Source organism: Eucalyptus grandis, chromosome 1, assembly GCF_016545825.1.
Source record: "Eucalyptus grandis isolate ANBG69807.140 chromosome 1, ASM1654582v1, whole genome shotgun sequence".
Classification (NCBI taxonomy): Eukaryota; Viridiplantae; Streptophyta; class Magnoliopsida; order Myrtales; family Myrtaceae; genus Eucalyptus; species Eucalyptus grandis.
Window position 1 is genome coordinate 42,839,660 of NC_052612.1, and position 23,735 is coordinate 42,863,394.

A 23,735-nucleotide genomic window follows, 5' to 3' on the forward strand; every position below is an offset into this window, starting at 1 on the left:
AATGACGATTTCACGTCGCATTTCGATTTGTGTAATTATTTTGGGTGAGCGATTTGTTAGCATTAGGTGACGTTTGCCGATTGATAATTGTCGTAGTATTTTACTTAGTTTTAAGGTCGACTCTTATTTAATTGATAAGATTGCGAGATTGTCAACTCTTTTAATTTCGTGATGTTAGGTTTGGGTATTTATAGATAAGTGGTACTTTTAGATTATTGCATACATTTAGGACACCCAACATGGTTATCGCATGCTTATTAGAGGATTGAAACATATCCATTCCAGTCACAATTGTAATCTTGGCATGATGCGGAAGACTCATAAAGCAAAGGATCAAGACTCGCGCATTATGAGTCTTTTGCAGAAGACTCATGAAAAACAAGGACTAAGACTCATATGTTGTGACACCATAATCATGGTCTTGGAAGACTTAGCCATTCGATCGATGATAAGTAAATGTGTGTTGTATAAGGGCACATTGATAACCAAAGTTGGTAAATGCTTTAGTCAATCGAGCCTAAGCTTTCAAGTTAAGCTAAGGGCATATTGAACAAGTTCAATGCTCGAACGCATACGAAACTTGAACGTTGAAAATGCTAACGTTTGCAATCCGATGCCGTGGCCTCTCCCTTCCAACCGTGCCCCTTACCGCACAGCCGCAAGCAGTGTCACATTAGCCGCGCCGTCTAGTCATCACCACAACACCTTATCGCCTCGTCATCACCATCTAGCTTTCCTTCAGCAACACGCTAGCACCACCGTGCCATCTCAGATTCTCAGCCCTCCAAGTGACACCACCTCACCACTTGGCGCTAGGTCAGCAACACGTCACCGTGTGAGGCCACCTTGCCGCGCGAACCACAGCCTCTCGTCCTCACCTTGCGACGCCACATCCTTCCCAGCTGTCGCAACTGGCCGCTGCCGAGTCAAGCGAACGATCGCAAGAAGAGGGATGACCAGCTCAAGCGGTGGAAGGAGAAGGGAGGGGAGAATTACCAAAAAAATCCTAAACCTATTGCAATTGTGCCAATTCAGTCCTAAACTTTTTATTTAGGCCGATTTAGTCCTAAACCTTTTATAATTGTACCAATTCAGTCCATCCGGCCAAAATTGACCGGCCGGTGTTGACGTGGACACCAGCCATCCAGCGAACGCTGACGTGGTATTTTTTAATTTTTTTTTAATTTTTAAATATTTTTTTGAATTTTTTAATTCTTTTTTAAATGATTTTCTTAATTTCTTTATTCTTTCCCCTTTGTCTTCTTCCTTGTTTTGTCTTTTTGCCCTGCACCTTCTTCTTCAACCTTGCGCCACCTTCTTCCCCGAATCTCTCTATTCCTTCTGCAACTTAATCGAACCAAAATTTTTGGTGACAAATCAACCTCTATATGCGTAGTATCCAGCATACACATCGCCACCAAACCAACACCAACTGGCGGTCACCTGCTCCAATCGACGGTCACCAACTCCGGACGCTTACTCTGGCAATCGCAACAATCAACGGAAAATCTTTACATGAGATTAATTTCTTCCATGCTTGGCTTTCTAGCAAGCATATAATCACCAGTGAACTACAAATCACAGAGACGAACTGACTAGGGTGGCCTTGAACCACATGGCACGCCGGTGGGGGGAAGATTTCCGGCGGAGAGGAGGATTTACGGCCGAGGATTGAACCCGAGAGAACGTTCTTCGGGGCGGCCGCACTGAGAGTGGTGAGAGATGGGAAGAAGGATGGAGATGGTCGAGGTGGCTTGGTCGAGTCTATCTGAGGAGAAGGAGCGGCGCTCCCAGAAAAAGAAAAGCCCCCGCTCTCTTTCTTTCCTTTCGCCTCTCCCTTCTCCTCTGAAATCTCTTCTTCCTCAAAGCGTTCCTCTCTCCCCTTGCGATATGGTTTCAGCCAAGAAAGAAATGATGCCCCACCCCGTCTCTGTGTGAGGAGAGCTTCCAAAGAACCCCAGAACGTTTTGATGCAGCCTTCTGCGATTCCCAAAACCAGTGAGCCCCCTTTGCTTTCCATCAGTGAGCGCTCCCTATATTTCCTTCAAGCTTTCCCTCTTCTGTGAAAGTTCCAGGCGGTGCAAGCAAGAAGAATGTTCTACTCTCACCAGCTTCTCACCCCCAAAGGTCTCCTCGGCCAGAAATCATCATCCTCTCGTTTGTCTCCAGTTTCTCTCAGCAAGCAACCTCTCTCTTTCTCTCCAATGGCCGGCCGGGAAGGAGAAGATGGAAAAAAAAAATTAAAAATTCTAAAGAATATTTAAAATTCGAAAAAATAAAAAATTATATTTAAAAAATGCTACGTCAGCGTTCGTCGAACGGCCGGCATCCACGTCAGCGTCGGCCGGCCAATTTTGGCCGGATGGACTGAATTGGCACAACTATAAAAGGTTTAGGACTAAATTGGCAAAAAAAAAAAAAAAAAAAAAAAATTAGGACTGAATCTGCACAATTACAATAGATTTAGGACTTTTTTGGTAATTCTCCCAAGAAGGGAGCCGAAGTATAAAGAAGGCAGTCGCTCCTCCTTCCGATCCATTTACACGGCCTGAACCTCTACTCAACCTCTACGTCTTCTTCTTCCTCAATCACCGCTGCACCACCCTCTCTGTTCGCACACCCTGCTTGCGCAACACCGAGCCTCACTGTCCATTCAAACTCGCCAGCCAACGCACCCTCGTCCAACCAGCTGCTCGTGTCGCCCGTGTTGTCGCCTCAACCTGACTCGGACCGTTAGAGAACAGGCCATGAATCGGGATTTTCTGACCCTGTCTAGCCGCAACAACACACTTAGGACTCGAGGCAAATAGATTGTCCTCCATTCTGTGCTATATAGGTTGATTGTTACTCAGTGAGGTTGAATTCCTTGGATTTCCGTGGTTTTCCGTTGATTTCATATATGTTCGTGTTAATCGACGATTTCGGAAGACGGACGTATCTAGCATTGTTGATTCTATGGTTTATTGAGTTCGTGAATGTGTTGTTGAGGCGCTAGTCGGTGAGATTTATGTGTGTTCGAGGTTGAATGACATGAATTGTGGACGAAACCTGGGGACGTTGCTTTTTACAGGTTCAGGTCACTTATACCCACAGTTTTTTCAATTTTGTACCGGTTTATGTAGTACAAATTTCATGAGGTTTTCTTCATGAAATTTGCACCTTATACCTTGTTCTATAAATTTTTTTAATTTCGGATTTTTCAAACTTCATATGACTATTTTATATTTGAAAAGCATACAAGTTTCAAATTAGTCTTTTGAACACTGGCACTGACCCTTGCATGGTTTTATTTTTCCACAGAATTTTCAACAAGAAATTTGGACAAGTATTCCCAATAAAATTTATAGATAACATCTTAAAACATAAGCTGTAATTTTTCTACAATTTTGGAACTCATTTAAACTCGCGGAACACCCATTTCCATGTCTGTTCTGGCTCGGAAATGTGCCCCCCTTTGGCCCGGCTGATTCGGATTGTTGAGGGTCGTACGAGGCGAACTGGCTTTCGAGTTCTATACAAGAAATGTCCTTCTGGGTCTCATCTACATCGTGTTAGATTTTTGTAATTTTTAGAACTGATTTACTTAGCTAATGCTAGTGATTTATAATGGTGTACAAACTGCCCTTTTGGGACGATTTTCGGATTTTGGATAAATTCCTTTTGCAACTTGTCTTTTTAGATTGGCAATGCCGACTAACTATTTTGTACCATTTCTATGATTTATAAATGGATAAAATATGGTTGGTTTTGAAATTGAGTGTTTCTTGTGCATTAACAAAGTGAATGGCATTTTTTAATTGAATTGTTGCACGATGGTATGAGTGTGTGCTGAATGCCATCGGTTCTTATGACGACAATGCCCTGGATTGTAGTAGGAATGCCTAAGAGGTGTAACACAATTCCCTCAGATGCTTGGGGGTAACAAGGTCCCCGGATGTCCTTGTGATATTGAAATAGGTGCGAGATGTCTGGAGGGGTAACTAGATTACTTCAAATGCGTGGAGTGTAACATGGTTCCCTTAGATATCATCTATATAGCACCGACACGTACACGCGACACAACATGACACAACACGCCGCCATGTCATTTCTAAAAAAATAGAGAATTTCGACACGTTCCGACACGTTATATATTAAATATATATTTTCATATATAAATACAAAAAATAAAAATAAAAAGAGCATATAATTAATTTATACTAAAAACATTAATCCAACATTTGTTAGTATCATTAATCGTTTTAATTTGAAAAAAATTAAATAGAAATTCAAAAATTGCAAACACAAAAGAGTAAATTTGAAGGAACATGTCTTGTTTTCGCACACTCATTGGAGATTAGTGAGATTTCTTATAGTTCCAGACAGAGTTCGGAATTCATGATATAGACTAGCTTGGAGCTCCTCTGCAAAACAAGGTTCAAGAAAAATGAAAATCCAAGATAAAAACTCTCGAAGTACAACCAAAAGAAAATGAAATAGCTAAATTCACTATGGAAAATGTGAGAGATAACTCACAAGCCAATGACATAGACCAAAAGAGATAACTCGCAGGCGACGCCTGTGAGAGGCGAAAAGAAGCAAAAAAAAAAAAAAATCACAACTTCAAGTAGGAGCAACGTCAGCGAGAAGTGGGGCGTTCCATCGTCAATCACGGGAAGGTCAAAACTTATAAGTGAGAAATTTTTATTTTTTTTGTTAGTCATACTCTATTCCTACTATACACTCACTCTCAAACTTTTGCCCTGCCTCTTGCAGGGCGTGGGAGTCGAAACCCACTCCTGAAACTTATGCATCCCCACCCCATCCCCCTGATAGGATGGGGATTTGAACCCCTCACCTCCCCATTCCATGATGGAAAGGTGGCCACTGGGACGAATCTCACTTGAGAGTGAGAATTTTCTTTTTCCCCTTTATTTTTATTATTTTCATTATTTTTTCATATATTTATATTTTGACCCCTCAAATATTGAAAATTATTAAAATTGACCCCATGCATATCGGAATCGCGTGTTAGAATTTCGGACTCACGTGTCAGGAAAAGTTGACCACGTGTCGAATTTCCCGATACTCGTTGACCGCGTGTCGGACACGTGTTGAAGTGTCGGACACAACACAAATGCTTTCGAGAGAGTGTCGGTACTTCTTAGGATATCATTGTGATATCGAATGGGTGCGGGATGCCTAAGGGAGTAACGGGGTTCCCTTGAAAGATGGTGCGGTTAAGTTTTTAGAAAAATATGATTGTTGGCATATTCAAATTCTATTTGAAATTTACTAGTTTATTGATTTCAAAGAAAATATTTTCCGACCTGCTCTTTTGATTTTGAAAAAGGTTCTCAAACAAGTTGATTTTAAAAAGATCTCACATATTTTATATTTGGAGTTTCTCGCATGTGCAATGATTGATTTATGTAGTATAGACTGGTTAACGGTTTGCTTGCTGAGTTTTATGCTCACTCGTGGTTGATTATTCTCATTCAGATTAGTAGTTACGCCGATTTCACTTGCCTTTCCCATGATTAGATATGGTGCCCCAATGGACTTCACTTGGCATCAAACCGAGTTCATTGACCCCAATTTCCCATACGTCGTTTTCGTTAAGTCATCTCAATTTTGACGGTAGAATAGGAGCACCTACTGATCTGGGGCGGTCCGGGGCAGCGGTGGAGTTGGCTGGGGAGTAGGTGACGCGGATGGTGGGGGGGGAGGGCAGAGGAGAGAGAGGGAGGAGAGGAGGAGGGTCGTTTTTACGAGAGGGTCTCTGTGCATAGAGAGAGAAAGAGAGAGAGAGAGAGAGAGGTTTGAGCAGAGGTCGAAGAAGAAGATGACGGCGGTTGAAATTGGCGGGAGGATTCAGTTAACAGCGGCGCTCTCTCTCGCAGTCCCATGCAAACTTGGGGTCTCCGTCGTTATAACCGATTTCATCCTTTGTCTCGTGCGTTGCCCCAAGCCACGTCAGCCTAGCTGCTGACGTGGATTTTCTTCTGTGACGTGGAATTATTCTGTCCTGGCTTCATCTTCCTCGTTCCTCCAAAGTCAGACACTCGACCTCGGACGAGCCGCCATGGTTGGTGACATGCCGGCGACGCTGCTGGCTCTCCAGATCCAGCGGTCCATGGCCGTCAGTGTCGCTCGCAAACCTTGCTCCACCATGGCCGGTTACGGTCCTGGCTCGACCTAAGATGATTTATTGTTGACAATGTGTCGTCCAAGTTCGCATATACACGGACACATGATTAAACACAGCCACGGTGCAATCCGCCATGCTTCTTGAGTAACCTGGCCACGTTTCCAATTCTTTTTTAGCTGAACCTGACTTCGGAAAAAGTGAAATTGGTCCGATAGGAATGCAACCCGTGAGAGAGATTTCCATGGTGATCTTATCGACCACAACGCGCAAATCACATCAATCGAAATAACCTTACTGATTTTTCATTCTTCTTTTTATGACTCTCACCATCGCACCGGCTTCCTCAGAAGTCGCATGACATCCATGCCAAATCGCTCGAAATGGAAGCGCTTCCGAGCGAATTCCCTCGTCTTGTCCACACCGGTTTGAAAATCCCGCATCAAAGACGATTTTTATAGTTGAGGAAATCTCAGCTTTGATGAGATTATTGTCCCGGTGACCTGTGCACGTTTAAAGGAAGCATTTGCTCTCAGTACCAAACGGTCTTTTAACATCATTTGCAGACGACTAAAGTTATGATATGCCAAGTAGTACAAAGATCCAATAGTTTATCGCCTTTGCCTGATTATCTAAGGCATTATTAAACTAATTTTTCAAGAGATTTAGCATAAGTACAGCTCTTCCAACTCCTATGTGCTGATCCAACTTGTGGTTTGTTGAAGTTACCAACTCCTCTCTCCTTTTCTATATGTCCAAGTACAGGATCAAGCCTGAGATATCATTTCTATATGCTGCAACTATTGTTCATGGAACTTTACTGGACAGAGATGCCTATGACGGACTAACGACTCATTCCTCGGTTAAAAACTGTACCCTTTTCAAACTCGAGTAATATACTCGACAGGTTTGAGCTCAACTACCCATCATGGCTTGTCCAATTCGACTGTGTCTACCAGTGCCATTCAGGATGAGTATTGATGGCGGTAAACAGAGAGTTTCAGTGTAGAAGTAGTTTATAGATAATGTAGCGAACCAAGTCAATCGGAATGAGAAAGATTACCAGGCTCATGTCATACGTCATGTACTCTCGATGTGCTGCAACGTAAACACTAATTGATTTAAAGCATATGTCATATGATTGATTTAGTCTATGAGACTAAGCCTAGATGAAACTCATGGTAAAATGAAGGGGGATCTTCCAATAATCTTCATATGACTACTTATCAGACATTCTTTTTTTTTTTTTTTACATAGCAGAGACTTCATGGGTCGGCTTTTGAGACCTCAGCTTGGAAAGTTGAACGAGCTATGCAAAGAACTACCCGGGTTGGGGCCTCGGCTAGCACTCTCAAGCCTTTAAAAAGTTGTCAAGTTCCACAAGACCAGACAGACGAGAGGAAGTTTGTGTGCAAGTCTGCCTGCTCTCTCAGTCTCACCAATGGCGCTTAGGTCTGCTTCGCTTTGCATGATCCTCCTGGTGATGGCATTGGCGAGCGGCACTCGAGCAGATTCCAGCGAGGGCCACTCGCCTGCACTGTCCCCTCACATGCACAACCACAAGCTAGCGGCCTCGCCCATCGTCCACTCACCGGCGCCATCCACCCACATGCCAGCATCGGCTCCAGGGGGCAGTTCTGCTGCTGCTTTCACTCCTTCCTTCTTTAGCACCACGTCATTCGCCTGCTTGGCTGCACTCCTGTCGATCATGCTCTCTTATCACCGCAACTAAATTTTTCCTCGGCATGTACGATTTCTCAGATTTGACCTTGTGTTGTTGTATTCCATTCCTATGTGTAGAAATAGGGAAGAGATTATGGTGTTTGGTGCTTCCTTTGTGTGCATTACATATGTTGGATTTGTTTTTCGGGCTTCTCACATCTTAATAAATTCAAATCTCTATATATTCTCTTTTTATTGTTTACTTCCGTTCGGATGAAAGGAGAAAAGCACAAATGACAGAATTGCAGCTGATGTTAAACAATAGGTACCAAACATTTGGACTTCATGGACGACATGGGAATCGTGCAATCATTGTGAACCATTCAGTATTAGTTCCTCCTCTCTGAAAACTTCATTGTTTGTCTTTGATAGAACCGGAAGATGACTCGATTATACTTCTACTTTTCTTCTTTGGACTTCGATACGAGGCTGGGTAATTCTTTCCCCTCAGATTCAAAGGGGAAGTTAAACAGCCTTTTGACCACTTCAACGATCATCACTGATAGTGTTTCCTCGGGGGAAGAACTTCGTTTTGACCACTTCAACCAACCAATCCCCATCTCTCTCCACTACCAAGACAGTCATTTTAAGAGAGAGTGAGAGAGAGAGAGAGAGAGATGTCACAGGGATAGAAAGGAGGCATTTGAGAGAAGCTGGTGGAGGCTGATACTGGAGACTTAGACAGTTGTCTAAGATTCTGAGTCCTCTCAATGCACTTCTATATAAACAGGAAGGAAAAAAAATTAATTGATTGAAACATACTCGGTGGAGGGCTTATGTGTTCTCAAAATAAGGGCTGAGATTTGTTCACCTAATCCACGCCACACCACATGATATTTTTCCTTCAAGTTCCATCTGACTTGAGTTGCAGATGCCCAGAAGACAGTGCTTCAACGTTTTCATTCGCAAAAGCTGACAATGATCCCATCTTTGTTGACCTCTTCGATAGTATTATATAAGCAATACATACACACAACATTTAGAGGATTACCACTAGGCAAAGGCTGAAGAATGACTTCTTTCTACTGACCTCTTTCTCACAGAGGATATTACATTCAACAAGGTGCAGTAATTTAAGCCTTCCCCTGTAAAATTCATGGTTATTCACACATACCATGAGAAACTGTGAAGCTTACAGCTTTAGTTGACATTTTCTCAGTGTCTGTTAGAATGCTTTCTCCTTTTTACGTGTGCTTCTCCTTTTCTCTGCTTCTCTTTTGTAAGACATTCAACACCGATGAAAGAAATCCTACCATGGCCGGTGCGTAGAGAACTCTGTGAGGAGCCAAGGCCAGACCAGAGAGAAAAGAATAAACCCCAGCAAACTGGTAGATATAATATATTTTCAATTCCATGCCGAGGATGCTTGATGAGGGAAAAAAAGAAGGCCGAGTCGGGCTTCATTGCAAATACCATGAAGGATGACGCAGATGCAAAGAACTGAATCAAGCAACCATGGGAAGCTCTGACCCGTCCCGATCCTCTGTATGAAAATGTCAAAGCATGAACCAAGATACGGGAGCATTATTGTGTTAAAATCTTTAAGGGATTGTGTATATACATACCACCAGGATGCAAGTGATGGGACAAACATGAGTGCCGCCAGAAGATGTAACATCAGCGAGCCATGCCGGTGATGGAAGATGTCTACTTGCGTGTCTGCAAAACTGCTGGCCGATTCCGGACTACTAAAGTAGTTGTCTCCCAAAAAGGAATGCCTCATTTTATGATCAGAATCAACAGAAAAATGGGAAGGCCTTTCACTGACAACCTTTTTATATTCTGAAAAATCCATCCTTTGTGTATGACCTCGAAATGAAGCCATGAAAACGTTGTTACAGAAACAATGGAGCAACTCTTTGACTTGCCACAATGAGACAAAAGAAAATGGATATAATGCTACAATTCCTTGTAGACCATGTATGTGTAATGCTAGACCATGTATGTGAACTGATAATCGGCATTATGTACTACTCAGAGCTGTAGGACGACTAAAAAGCCAATTATGGGACCATACTAACTTTCCTTGGTGAGAACTCGACAGGCGCTGCTGTTCTTCTACGCATGGATTAGCAAGCAGAACAACTGCTTTTTCCCCCTTTAAATAATAGAAAAGAAAACAGGCATGTTCAAGGACAAAAGTATCATGCAATGATGCAACACTGGGCTGTCTTCATTAAATTGGTCCTTGATTTTTGGATTACATAAATTTCGTGGACTTGTTCTCGAGCTAGCCCCATATTGAAGTACGCAAGGGCCTTTTCATTACATTTAGCAAATATTATCTTCTTGCACATTACACGTTAAATTACTTCATGAATTGAACTGTGACAGGTCTTTCAGAGGAGACCTAAATGCAATGTAATTATATCACTCTGCACACTGATATTCGACAAAGGCAACGCTGAAAATTACAGATAACGTTTGTAAATGTTACATACATAGCTCCACTTGGGTAGTTGAAACTAGCTGTTTATGAAATGTCATCATACAAAGGACCCACGGTAAGTTCTCCCACGTGTACAGAGAAGGGCATTTTTGCTATGATAATCGCTTAAGTGCAGTAATACCAATAAAGAACATTCCACAATTTCCATGAATATCTTAAACAGTTAGTCTCTTTGCTTTTGCTTTTGCTTTAGACATTCTTATTTGTGTGCTGAAATCTTCCAACATGTGAAGGACATGTCAGAACAAATTACACACCTGCATAGGCCACTACGACAGCAGAAAGCATGAAGCAAAACAAGTATGAACAAGCCCATCGCTAGATGGACAAGGCACACGAAGGTACTAGCAACCATTGCTATGACCAGGAATGAATTTGCTGCTACAGACCAAAGCACCTGGTTAATGAATACATCGAACTAAGTGAACCAGTGGAGTGACAAATTGCCCACAAAGAGTTCAAGGAAAAGCAGGAACCAGGTAAGAGGGGGAATGCTGGAGGTGCAAAATTATGGAAAAATAGAAAATATTATGTCTGCAAAACTCTTTACAAATATTTCCTAACATCTGATACTAAGAGTAGTATTTCACAACGGAAGGTAAATTTGTCACCAATATACCAGTTTAGGATTTTTGATGGTCAAGAAATTAGTTTGGATTAAATTTGTCTTAGGTATACTAGTTTGGGGCTTTTCATGATATTAGCCCTTAGTTTTTTTTTTTTTTTTTTTTTTTTGCTTTTACTTATTACCAGCCAATGCTTTTGGTGCCCAAGACTTGCTATCAGGACTTCTTTTGGGCCAAGAGATTTATGAAAGATTCGTGAATCAGAGCAATAGAAAAAACACATGCACTTCAACCACCCGCTCCTATAGTTCATTGCGACTTTTAAGCCGCTCAACATGGTTATCACATGCTTACCAGAGGACTGAAACATGATCATCCTACTCACAATCCTACTCTTGGCATGATGTGGAAAACTCGTAAAGTAAAGGACCAAGACTCATATGTTTTTTGAGTCTTCTAAAGACTTGCAAAGCAAGAGACTAAGACTCATATATTAATATTTGAGATTTTGACTAGGTCAAAAAATAAGGTGGTGGGACCCACTTTAAATCATAAAAGAAAAAAAGAAATTTGAAAGTCAACAAAAGAAATCAAAAAGAGGAAGTGGACGCTCAGCTTAAGAGCGGAGATCGAGGGCTTTCAGGAAAAGAAGGAAAAAGAAGAGAAAGGAAAAGAAAGAAGAGGAAAGAAGAATAAGAAAAAGACAAGAGAAAAGGCTTTGTGCGTACAAGTCATGGACACCTCATCAAGCCTGACTCCGCTGCGTATCACAATGTCCGGTAAGTGCTTGCTCCCCTTGTTCGTCTGATTGGAGTAGTTTCCAGATTTGGTGCTTAAATTCGGAACTTTCAGAAATTTGAGCCATGTAATCCGTTTTTTGAGTTGTGGAGCTTCGGGACTTCATGGAAATTATGGTTTTTGGTGTCATGGAGCTATGAGTTTTGACGTGAGTCGTTTTGGCACAACGGTTTAGTTGGAGCAAAATTTTACGGTTTTGAGGTCAAGTTTCACGTCTTGTTTAGGTTTGTATAATCATTTCGGGTGAGCGATTTGTTAGCGCATAGGAGTCGTTTTGTTAGCATTTAGGTAACGTTTAGCCGATTCGTAGTTGTAGTATTTACTTGGCTTTAAGGTTGATTCTCATTTAATTGATAGAATTGCAAGATCGTCGGCTCTTTTAGTTACACATTGTTAGGTTTGGATATTTCTAGGTGAGTGGTGCTTTTAGACTATTGCATACATTTAGGACACCTAACATGGCCATCACATGCTTATTAGAAGAACTTAAAACATAGCCATCCTAGTTGTAATCCTGCTCTCGGCATGATGAGCGGAAGACTCATAAAGCAAAGGACTCAGACTCATATGCTTTATGAGTCTTCTGTAGAAGAAAGCAGGAAGACTCATAAAGCAAAGGACTTTCATATGCTTATCAGAAGAACTAAAACATAGCCATCCCACTCGTAATCTTACTCTGGGCATGATTAGCGGAAGACTCATAAAGCAAATGACTCAGATATGCTTTGCTTTATGAGTCTTTCTGCTTTATGAGTCTTCCGCTCATCATGCCAAGAGTAGGATGCTAAGTGGGATGACCATGTTTTTAATGAACATCTAGCAGCTGAGGGCTATGGCCAAGAACTCCATCCATTTCTTGATAGATAGTTATCGAAGTGTGAGGAACCAAAAAACTTGCAAGCATGAGTTATTTCATGTCCTTCTCAATCACTTCTCTCTGTCTACTTTCTTTCGTTACATTGGTGGTGCCACTGCCTTACTGTAGAGCAATCTTGATTCCTACAACCAACAAAACCAACCGAGATGCATTGCTCCAATTCAAGGATAAGATATCCGGCGATCCATTCGGGGTCTTCAGGACGTGGAATGACTCTATCCATTTTTGCCAGTGGCACGGGATCACATGTGGCCGTCGGCATCCGAGGGTAATCCATTTGATGCTTTCATCTATGAATCTCGTAGGGTCGCTATCTCCTTTTATAGGAAACCTGACCTTTCTCCAGAAATTGGACATCAAAAACAACACTTTTGTTGGCGAAATCCCCCCAGAGATCGGTAAGTTGTATAGACTCAAATACTTAAACCTAGAGAACAACACATTCTCCGATCAAATTCCTGCCAACATCTCAGGCTGCATTAATCTTGAAGTTTTGCGAATGGGCTATAATATGCTAGTTGGTGAAGTTCCAATATCAATTGCTTCTTTATCAAAGCTAATGGGATTATCTATACATTGGAACAATCTCTCGGGAAACATCCCGAAGAATTTCGGGAACCTCACATCTCTGGTGTTTATCTCGGCATCGTCTAATGACTTTGTGGGAAGAGTTCCGGCCTCATTAGGCCGTTTGCAAAATTTGGAGGATCTTTATTTTGGTTTTAATGGACTCTCTGGCACTCTCCCTTCCTCCATCTTCAACATATCTTCCCTTCATACCTTTCATTTTCCCAAAACCAACTTGAAGGAGTCTTCCTTCAGATTTAGGTATCACTCTTCGTAATCTTGTTGTGTTAAGTGTCGCGGACAATCAATTTACTGGGCCAATTCCTGCTTCCATTGCAAATGCCACTAACTTAATGGACCTAGTAATCCCGTTAAATAAATTTTCTGGAAACGTGCCTACCATGGAAAAGCTAAATCAGCTTAAGAGGATAAGTACTTCGGCCAACTACCTAGGTAGCGGAGCGCAACTTGACCTTAAATTCTTTGAATCGATCAATTCTACTAGCCTAGAGCTCCTGGCAATCGGTGGCAACAATTTCGAAGGTACTTTGCCTAAATCCATAGGCAACTTATCTTCCCATTTGAGTGTAATGTCATTCGAGATGAATCGATTGTTTGGAAATATCCCTCCAAGCATTGGAAACTTGCGTGGCCTAGAAATGTTGGACATAAGCTTTAACAAGTTCACAAGCAGCATTCCCGATACCATTGGAAATCTCATCAAGCTGAAGAAGTTTGCTGCTTCTATGAACAAACTCACCGGGAATATCCCTTCCACAATAGGGAACCTGACGGAGCTAATCAAACTCTCCTTGAATGGGAACAATTTACAAGGGAGCATTCCTCCGAGTATTAGGAAATGCCAAAACTTGTTAGGGATTGACCTTTCGCAAAATGATCTTAGTGGAATTATACCATCTCAAGCTTTCACTATATTTTCCCTGTCTATCTATTTTGATCTATCCGAAAACCAATTGAGTGGTTCCTTACCAGAAGAAATTGGTAAATTGAACAACTTAGCCAAATTAGACGTACATGGCAACAAACTATCGGGAAAAATCCCTAGTAGCCTCGGTAGGTGCACTAGTTTGGTGGAGCTTCACATGCAAAATAATCTATTTGAAGGGAATGTCTCGTCATTCTTGAGTTCCTTGAATGGTCTTCAGTACATAGACCTCTCGAGTAATAATTTGTCTGGCCCTGTTCCGACATTCTTGGAGAAATTTCAATTGCAGTACCTGAATCTATCTTTCAACAACTTTGAGGGTGAGGTACCGAGCAAAGGGGTGTTCCTGAACACGAGCGCAACTTCGCTCAAAGGAAACGATAAACTCTGTGGCGGTATGTCAATCCTAGATTTGCCAAGTTGTTCGACGAGCAAGGGAAAACGTGGATCATCTATCTCCCGTTCCGTTATCATTACAGTTACATGTGGGATAGTAGCGGCGCTCATTCTTCTGTTGCTACTGATGACGTTTTATTGGCTGAGGAGGAAGAAAAGTGAGGCTCCTCTAGAGACTCCATCAATAGGGGGATTTCAGCAAGTGTCTTATGAAGACTTAGTTAAAGCAACAGATGGATTCAGCTCTAGCAATTTCATCGGAATGGGTGGTTTCGGGTCCGTGTATAAAGGGAACCTAGCAGATGAAAACAAAATAGTGGCAGTTAAGGTTTTTAACTTGAAGCAACGAGGAGCATCCAAAAGTTTCGCGGCAGAGTGCGAAGTCCTAAAAAACATAAGGCATCGGAACCTTGTTAAGATTCTAACAGCTTGTTCCAGTGTCGATTTCCAGGGCAATGAGTTTAAGGCTTTGGTCTACGAGTTCATGGAAAACGATAGCTTGGAGGAGTGGTTGCATCAGTATCTTGCACCAAATGGGACGCCAAGGCATGAATTAACTTTTGTTCAAAGACTAAACATTGCTTTTGATGTAGCATGCACAGTGGATTATCTCCATCATCAGTGCCAAATGGAGGTGATCCATTGTGACCTCAAACCGAGCAACATTCTACTCGATGCCCAAATGAATGGACATGTCGGTGACTTTGGCTTGGCTAGGATATTCCCAAACACCATCGGTGATTTGCCAGTGAGTCAAACCAGCTCAATTGGACTTAGAGGAACCATTGGCTATGCTCCTCCAGGTATGTATACTTGCAATATATCCAATATTAATTCTTATCCTATAAGGTCTTTCCTTGATAATGCATGTAGGGAATTTCTTGTTTGAAACATCGCCACTAGTCATGCAGACAGGTCAGACTCGTTCATCTCGGTCAACTTTTTTATGCCTTACAAAACTAAGAGAACCATAGTAACTTAACAGGGTAGTTCGGTTCGGTTCATTTTTTTTTTCTTTTTTGTCATCCATTTGATTCAATTGTATATTCTATTCGTAAAAGTACCAAGGTTGTATGAATAGAAAATCTGACTTCAAAAAATCATGCTTAACGTGCTGTGTAACTTGCCATTATCAACCAGATTTCTTAATTGCCGCCCTTCAATAATTTTTTTCCCTTGCCTTTATACGTGCATCCTCTTCCTTCTCCTGATGATTTGCCCATATCATCTCATGTGTCAAGTAAAATTCAACTGCAGAGTATGGAATGGGAAGCGAAGTGTCCAAAGATGGCGACATGTACAGCTACGGAGTCCTGCTGCTGGAGATTTTTACAGGAAAGAGACCCACCCATGACATGTTTAAGGATGCTTTGAACCTTCACGATTACTGTGCAGCGGCTTTGCCAGAAAGGGTGGCAGAGATAACAGATCAGCAGCTCCTATTTTGTGAGACAGAGGAATCATCAATTGCAGACACTCTGAGCAATAAAAAAGGCATCAGTGCTCATGTTCAAGAGTGCTTGGTGATGATATTTGAAATTGGAGTTGCCTGCTCTGCAGAGCTGCCACAAAAGAGAATGAAGATAAGTGATGTGGTGAGAAGATTGCGTTCGCTGAAAGAGAGAGTCAACAAAATGGGATTCCGCTAGAGGCGATGGAGAAATTGAGCAACATGGGAAGAGCAAGAGTTGATTGCTTTACTATTTCCTCAGTTCCTTGTTTGGAAATGTAGGTCTGCGACATGTTCTAAGTTGATTAGTTACTGTTATTTCAGTTTTCATGTTTTAGGGGTATTAGATAGATCTTGACTTGCTGAATCCTGAAAAAGGACAGTACTTGAATAAACACTTCAAAGCCCTCTGTTCTTTTGCGCTTTTATCGCACGACAGAGAAGCGAAAAATGCTCATACAATGGAATCAAAACGAAGGAATGCTCAAACAGTGACTCAGCAAAGCGTAGACTGCACCACCGTTTGCCCAAAACCATCTCCGGAACCGATTTTCCTTGAGAAAGAAGAGAAGAAAAAGGCTAAAATAATAATAATAATAGGGGACGAAATGTAATGGCGTTGGGAGGCGGGTTTGTGAAGAGATGAACAGACAATGTTGGAGGGGATAGGAAAGAGAAGCTTCTAGAGGAAAAAACCCAGAAAAGCTCCAAAATGTCCTCGACCAACCACCCATCGAGATTCGGCACAAAACCCGTACTATGATGCCATCTCGATTTTCTTGATGTTCAGGGCTTGGGGTTGCGGGGCAACCTGTAGAGAACCCACAGATGCTTCAGAGCCATTGATTTCGCGTCGCTCTGCCCCAGTTAACTTCCACCAGCTCTCGGCTTGGATTCCCCTCTCTCTCGCTTCGCTCTCTCGCTCGCTCGCTATCCCTCTCTGCGACAGTCGACTGAGAAAACCCTGAAGTATTCGCTCGCAGTTTTTTAAGTTCGAGGACGGAGAGAGTGACGAAGCACAGTAGGAAAATGGCGTGAAGCCTACCCGGAAGTCTTCCCTTCTTAGATTTCAGCCCAAATTTAGATATAGGTACGGCCCGCCCAGCTTACCTAGTTTATGTCTTCTCAATGAACGGGCCTAGGCAACTGACTCTAAATCTGACCTGACGAGCTAAAATTTGAATGCCTTGGAACTTTGTCTTCGTGCATGCCTTTCGCCCTCTATCCTTTTGGGAAATGGGGGCAGTACCCTTATGGCGCTTCTAAACGCCGTGGCAACCCTGGAAGCAGATGCTTTGTTGATGCCCGTGAGACAATGCAGTGTAAGCAGAACGTCGCACAACTTCGGCCTCGAGCTACACAACGTAGGCCTGAAACTTCCGAGGCATTGGCCTGTGCTGCGAGAAAATATTGGGTGGTCCGGGACCTCCACGTCAGCGTGGTCCCCGGCCACTCACGAAGTGCCATGTGGAGCGGTGGGCCCACTTGGTGCCTTCTGCCTTCTTCCCCTCTCTCTCCTCCTCCTAGCCTACCGAGCCCTCTCTCCTCCTAGCCTGCACGCTCTCTCTCCTATCAGAGCATTTATTGCGGCTTAAGCTTTTGTTTTCTTTCTCAAACGAAGGAAAGAGAAGCCCCGTTCGTTCCTCTGTCGTCTCCATTTCTTTCCTCTTGAAAATTTGAATCTAAACATTTCTCTCTCCCCGCGCTCGTTGCTGCTCCGCCGTGCATCAAGCGGCCGTTCCCCTGCCGTCGCCGACGAACCACATTACGGCCGCCCCTATAAAAAGGGCCATACCCAGTGGAATTCTTCAAGATTTTCCCCGGTATCTCTCCTTCAACCAACTCCTATGTTCTGGTTCCCTCTTGAGAGTGGTAAAGCTGAAATACCCATGATAGGTATATATATACATCATAAGATCTCTTTCCTTATAAAACTACATACACAAGAAGTCACTCCTAGTAGCAACATAGAGCAAAGCAAGCATACTAGGAAAGCAACATCAAGACAAAGTCTCATTAAAATAACCAGATGATTTTGTAGTGTTCATGCTTGTCTGCCTATAAAGATACACGATTACATCATGCCTGAATGAATTTAAAGAATTTAATTATCCAGCGGTAGCAGGCGAAACAAGACACCAGAGGATTTGCTTCCTACCCGACGCTGATTCCCTAACTTACAGTGTTTCGGACAAATTTATAAAATTTGTAAGGGCATATCTAATAGGAAACACCCTCACATAGGGTATATCCACTAGGAAATATGATCAAATTCTTAGAGGCCATGAGGATGAGAATTGAAACTTGGATTTGCATTAATAATTTCTGTCATACAAAGATTATTGATCTTTATGCTGGGACATATAAATAGGCACAATGTATTCAATTGAGCTTGGCAGCCATTGCAGGTTCATATGCACCACCCGCAAAATGAACTTCGCTTGTATCTTCACTAAGGTATGCATTTTAGCCAACTAAACATTCAAAACGGTTGTCAAGAAGTGGGCTTATGCTGAACATATCTGGAGCTTCTATCGAGCCTGAAGCTGTAAAAAAGTAATTAAGCTTGTCAAGAGTCTGAACTTCCTTTTGTCTCGGGCTCTCAGTATCAGCATCATTCCGCTCCTTTACTAGAATATAAGACTTACAGAAGATACTTCCCTAGACAAAAGAGGAATAACCAACAAAAGCGCAGAAGCGATGCATCAAACTCCACTACTAATTTTCTCTGCTATTCCAAAATTGCCATAAACTTTGGGAAGATTGTCACACCAGATCGAGATTAGTTGGGTGCTTAAAGAGCCTAGACATCCTGTTGACACCCAAAGAGAAAGGCTTGTAAAGCCAGGTATTCTCGTCTTGAATCAGTTTTTCTGGAGCTAACTACTTAAAAAAGAAGATTCCATATTGACTGGTGAAAACCAATATATATATATATAGTACTGAAACGCAACATTGGCAACTTGAGCATCGGAATTGGTTCTTGTGTAAGACCACCTTGTCCAAGAACAATGCAAGTGCACATATGAACATGTGAGAACTAGCGATTTACACATAAACAGTGATTGGCATCATGAGCATACTAGGCCACGTAATCTGATATGTATTTGTGGCCAATCGTGGGTGACATCTAGCACCATCAGCTCAAAACGCAGCTGTGGCTGCAGATGTATCTGAAGGAGATCCATTGATACCTTACTGGTGACCATAGCATGCCAAAAAACCACCAGAAGACAAGGAAAATAAAAACCGAATGAATAAATTGGGACAAAACCGGGTAGGGCAAGAAAGGTGAAGATGAAAGAGGCCCAACCTCATCTGATTGCATTGGTTATCACGGATCTGAACTCAAAACTTCTCATTGACTTAATCATTGCATTACCTGCATCAGATGGTCAACCAAAAATTTCATGATTCATATACAACAGCTTATGTTATCCCACTTCATCTAGATTGAGAAAAATAAGAGTTCTGCCATATGTCTAGTTTGACCTTGCAAAAAATAACATGTTGAAAGCTCTGTTGATTTGCTACTCAGACACAGCAGTAGTAGAGCCAGAGTCAACCACACGTTGCTGTGTTCCGCTCAGAGATGAGCCAAGCTTTGCCAAGTTTGGATCATTCCTGTGCTTGTCCCAGGCTGCTTCAAACTGCATGTCCTTGCATCTTTGCATCCACAAAGACATAGAAAGCTAAGCATGAATCTCTGTCAAGGTTATCTATGAGGGGGAAAATAAGCAATCCTTACTGTTGAAGCAAGAGCAGTATCTGTAGAATGTGTGTCCTTATTTCTTCTCGCTTTCTTCTCAATGCCGCCTCCTTGTATAATACAAGAAGTTCATCCACTAATCTAGAAGCAATAAGGGAATAATTTATGAGAAAACACCAAGGAAATCCATGGGCAAATACTCGATCCTATAGAAACGTCCACATTGCAAAGCTCAGACGAAGGGCAAAAGATAGTTCTCCCACACTTAAGTGCATCGAAAATTTCCAGGGGTAAAGAAGGACAAAAGTCTGCTCAGGAGGAAATTGATGAAAAAGGTCAACTTCCTAATAATCCCAAAGAAGAAATAACGAAAATGGAAAAAAGGAAAGGGCAATATAACGCATAAAACAATCTCTCGAAAAAGAAGAATCCACACTAACACCTCCAAGGTTTATGCATGAAGCAGACAGTTGCTATTCATCTTTAAGTTCGTTAGCATGATTCCAGAAACGGCATCCAAATACATTCACATACAGATCAATTAGGTTCATCCTTCATTTTTCATTGTAAACCTAAATATATAATACGCAAAAGAGCTGCTCATAGAAGCCAAAGCATCTCCACTGCTTATATGAGGTTAATCAAACAAGTCGTAATTTACCTTTCAACAAATGGCGTGTTCCTTATCCACGTTAGCCTCATAATTGTATGAGCCCTCTGAAGAACCTGTGCAGGAAGAGAATGAAAATTCTATAGTGAAGTGAAAGATGTGTTGACAGCGGAATGATGCATCAAAAATTAAGAAAACAAGGAAAAATATTGAACTGCGTAACATCAGCACTTTTCCATGGGTGATTAATTTAAATCTCTACTAACCTAGTTAGCAAGTCAGAGCATATTTACAGTTTAGTAAGCCAGGTGCCGTGCTGAGAAGGATGGCTATACGATATCATTATGACCAATTAGCCAATCATCATTCATAGAATCATTTCTTGGTCAGTAACTCATTGACTTTGTCAAAGAAAGGATCAGTAAAACCTAGTAGAACAATTAAATTTTAATGGGGCACTTATAAAAAGAAAAAGACATGTCTGAGCTTTAACGCAATTTGAAGGTTTGAAAATCCAGCATTGTCCTCTTGATGGCAGATACATAAACCACACGAAGCGCAATATGGTCCTCAAAATGCTTATAAAATTTAAGAAAATATTATTACCAGATTTTGCAAGAAATGATTCACCATAGTCAAACAAGTTAAAGGAGAGCAGAAACTCACATGCCACGCCAGTGAACAGAAAGTGCCGGGACAATAATCACTGATTTCCAGTTTTTTGGCCAAATTAGACTCCCAAAAGAAATCCATTATACTCATATAAGCATCTATGTTTCTTACCAGTAGAACAGTCTCATCGTCATCAGCATGCATCCACTGAAAGAGTAGAGGAAAAAGGCGTCTAAAATGAGCTAATAACACAAGACCAACAACATTGAGGAGTGGCTCAATCAACTCAGCCAGGCTATGCGACGCTCCTTATTCCTTGGTTGGCGCTCCAAATGACTTAACATCTCATTCAGTAATCTCTCAAACCTACCAGAAAATTGAATTGATGAACTACTAATGAACGTACAACTCTCGAATAACTGAAAAGAAATTACATGCAACAATCTGAACACTTGATAAGATTCTGAGCATTTTATTGATTCAAAGTAGTATGTATTATGCCTAAGAGATCCAATTTCCACAATCTCGAAAATGTACTTGTCCTCAAGGTAAATATGATAGGAGTCTAGGAGACAGCTTCCAACATGGGTTGCTTTCCTATGATCATAAAAGCCTCTTAAATTTTTAGTTTCCACAGGAAAAGGACTTCTTTTATCCCCACTGAACACAATCTACACAAAAATATGTGGCCCAAACTCTCAGTACGTTATATGATTATCACATTATATTAACTCCCAATGATGAGAAATTCTTTTCAAATAACTTTCTGGCATGTTCTTTAACCATGTGACATAAAGAAGAAAAATTTTACCAAGGGCTTCGAGGGTTGTCTCGTTGAGTACTGGTCACTAGAAGAACCGACATCTCAACCGCAGGGTGCCAAATATCATCATCAGAAGCAATGTTTTGGCAGCATGCATCGAGAATTGGATCTTTGTACCAACCAAGCTCAGCAGTATTCACATTTTTCGCAAGATGTGTGAAGCTAATCATGCCCTGACCCTGAAGGTAAGCAACAGAAAAGACTTTCAAAAGCTCTGCATCCATGACTTGAGCAGCTTTGATTACTTTTAATTTTGCAATTCGATAAAGCATAAATGAATCTCCCAAAATAAAAATTGAAAAGAAAAAAGAAAACTTCAAACATCAATCAAGTCTGTCAATTAGGAAACAAGATTAATGCCACCATAAATCATCAAAAGTGAGGATAAAATGCATGGAAGAAGTACATACTTTGACAATAGGTGACCAGTGATCGAGTGCGGTTAGAGCACAAGGAATCACCAAATTACACAGCTTTCCCATATAAGGATGATCAACCTACAGGCGCATGAAGACAAGAACAAGTAACGATCATAAACTCACGAAAATACTCAACATTATGGAGGCCATCAACAAACATAAGAACAAATCACCTCAAACCTGAGTAACAAACCATCTAAGCTGATGAGCAGCCACAATGGCATAACCAACAGGGACCTTCGCCGACGCAGCAAAGGCTTCGTCGGACTCATCGATCGAGCTCTCCTTAATCCTTTCCTTCAACAAAGGCAACACCTCAGGCATCAACTCGATCACCAACCTCGTCTCCGCCGAAACTCCGGAGCCATAATCAATCCCCATCTCACCAGCTCTCCTCGCACCGTCCTCTCCGAAATAACCAGCACAAGCTTCCGCGAGGTCGCCGAATGCCGAACCCGCGAGCGCCGAGAGGTCTCGCGTTATCCACGAGAGCAAATCGTGCTTCGAGCACCGCGCGGCGACCAGAAGCGCGCAGGCCAGAGCGAGGTCCCTGACCGAAGCGCGGAGCTCGCGCTCACCGACGCTAGGGCTTCGAGCCGCGGCGGCCTCGCGCTGGAGAAGAGACTCGAGCATGGACTTGACGGAGACGCTCGAGTGCTCCGGGGGCGCCTCGCGTGCCTCCGACAGGGACGACAGGATCGAATCCGATAACCTGAAAACCGACAAGAAAAAGAACTCGCGATGAGTCGAACGCGACGCGGCAGTCGAAAGCGCTGACGAACGGAGAGCTCGGCGTCGGAGCTTTACTGGAGGAGACGGCCGCGGAGAGCCGCCGGCGAACTCGAGGAGGCGGGAGGCGCGGCCGGATTCATGCCGCGTGGTCGCGGGCAGCTAGCGGGCGGGCGGAGGATCGGCCGACTTCAATTCGGCAATTTCGCAGAGGGATTTGAGGGAGGGAACTGGAGCTCGAATCGATTTAGCGGGAGAGCGAGCGAACGAGCGAGACGGAGGGCGACTGTGAGCTTTGAGTTGGAACCGAAGCAAGAGGCCGATGCGCAACTGGGCCGTGAAGAAGATTTCTATATGGGCCGAGGGCAAGTAACCCACTCTCTCGGCGCCATTTTCCTGAGTTTGACTCCCCCCCTCTCTAAAAAGTTCCTAAGGGATGATCGCTTTTAAAATAGGTGGCATTCCAGTACTAAAACTCGAAACCTATCCCATTTGCCTAGAACTAGCTCTAGAACCTATCATGTTTTTTCCTCCAATTTTTAGGTCTACACGGAAACCGTTTTATTTTTTTGTTCCTTCTTTGGGTTCATTTTTTACAGAAAAATCATTTGACGTTATGAGTAACAAAATGATTCAAAGTAAAAAATGAACAATAAAAATTCTAATTCACCAAAAAAAAAAAATAATCCATAAGATGAACACATAATCATGTATAATTATAAACAATAAAAATTTTAAATACATAACAGAAAACATGAATTATAAAAACTCAATTTCTCATTTATCTATAAAAATTTGGGAGAGAAGTTCTGAGGATCCGAGAAAGGACAAAAGACAAAAGAGTATTGAGTTTAGAATTTAGAGGGACAAGAACTTGGGATTTTGATTTTTTTTATAAAATTATAAAATTGGTTCCAAAACAAGGCGGTCTAGTC

At 42.1% G+C, this 23,735-nt stretch overlaps 2 protein-coding genes across 2 annotated transcripts; one reads left to right on the forward strand and one right to left on the reverse strand.

Annotated features, from left to right (window-relative positions):
• Positions 1-13,507: 13,507 nt before the first annotated feature.
• LOC104423350 (probable LRR receptor-like serine/threonine-protein kinase At3g47570) lies at positions 13,508-16,097 on the forward strand. Its single transcript, XM_039299416.1, has 2 exons — positions 13,508-15,251; positions 15,706-16,097. Exons 1-2 carry the CDS (start codon positions 13,508-13,510, stop codon positions 16,095-16,097), a joined length of 2,136 nt encoding a protein of 711 aa, XP_039155350.1.
• A 2,502-nt stretch (positions 16,098-18,599) lies between these two features.
• On the reverse strand, positions 18,600-23,044 carry LOC104421116 (uncharacterized protein At2g39910). Its single transcript, XM_010032958.3, is given in 11 exon segments — positions 18,600-19,096; positions 19,212-19,280; positions 19,391-19,564; positions 19,647-19,748; positions 20,269-20,333; positions 21,001-21,116; positions 21,119-21,195; positions 21,641-21,831; positions 22,063-22,149; positions 22,252-22,783; positions 22,879-23,044. Coding segments are annotated over 9 exon segments (1,371 nt in total). The 5' UTR covers positions 22,944-23,044; the 3' UTR covers positions 18,600-19,096; positions 19,212-19,280; positions 19,391-19,428.
• Positions 23,045-23,735: the final 691 nt, after the last annotated feature.

What these genes read in the sequence shown, in the direction of transcription:
- LOC104423350 (XM_039299416.1), top strand. Translation starts at nt 13,508, where the DNA reads ATGGAAAAGCTAAATCAGCTTAAGAGGATAAGTACTTCGGCCAACTAC. An exon ending in CATTGGCTATGCTCCTCCAG is followed by an intron (nt 15,252 to 15,705) that starts GTATGTATACTT and finishes ATTCAACTGCAG; the next exon opens with AGTATGGAATGGGAAGCGAA.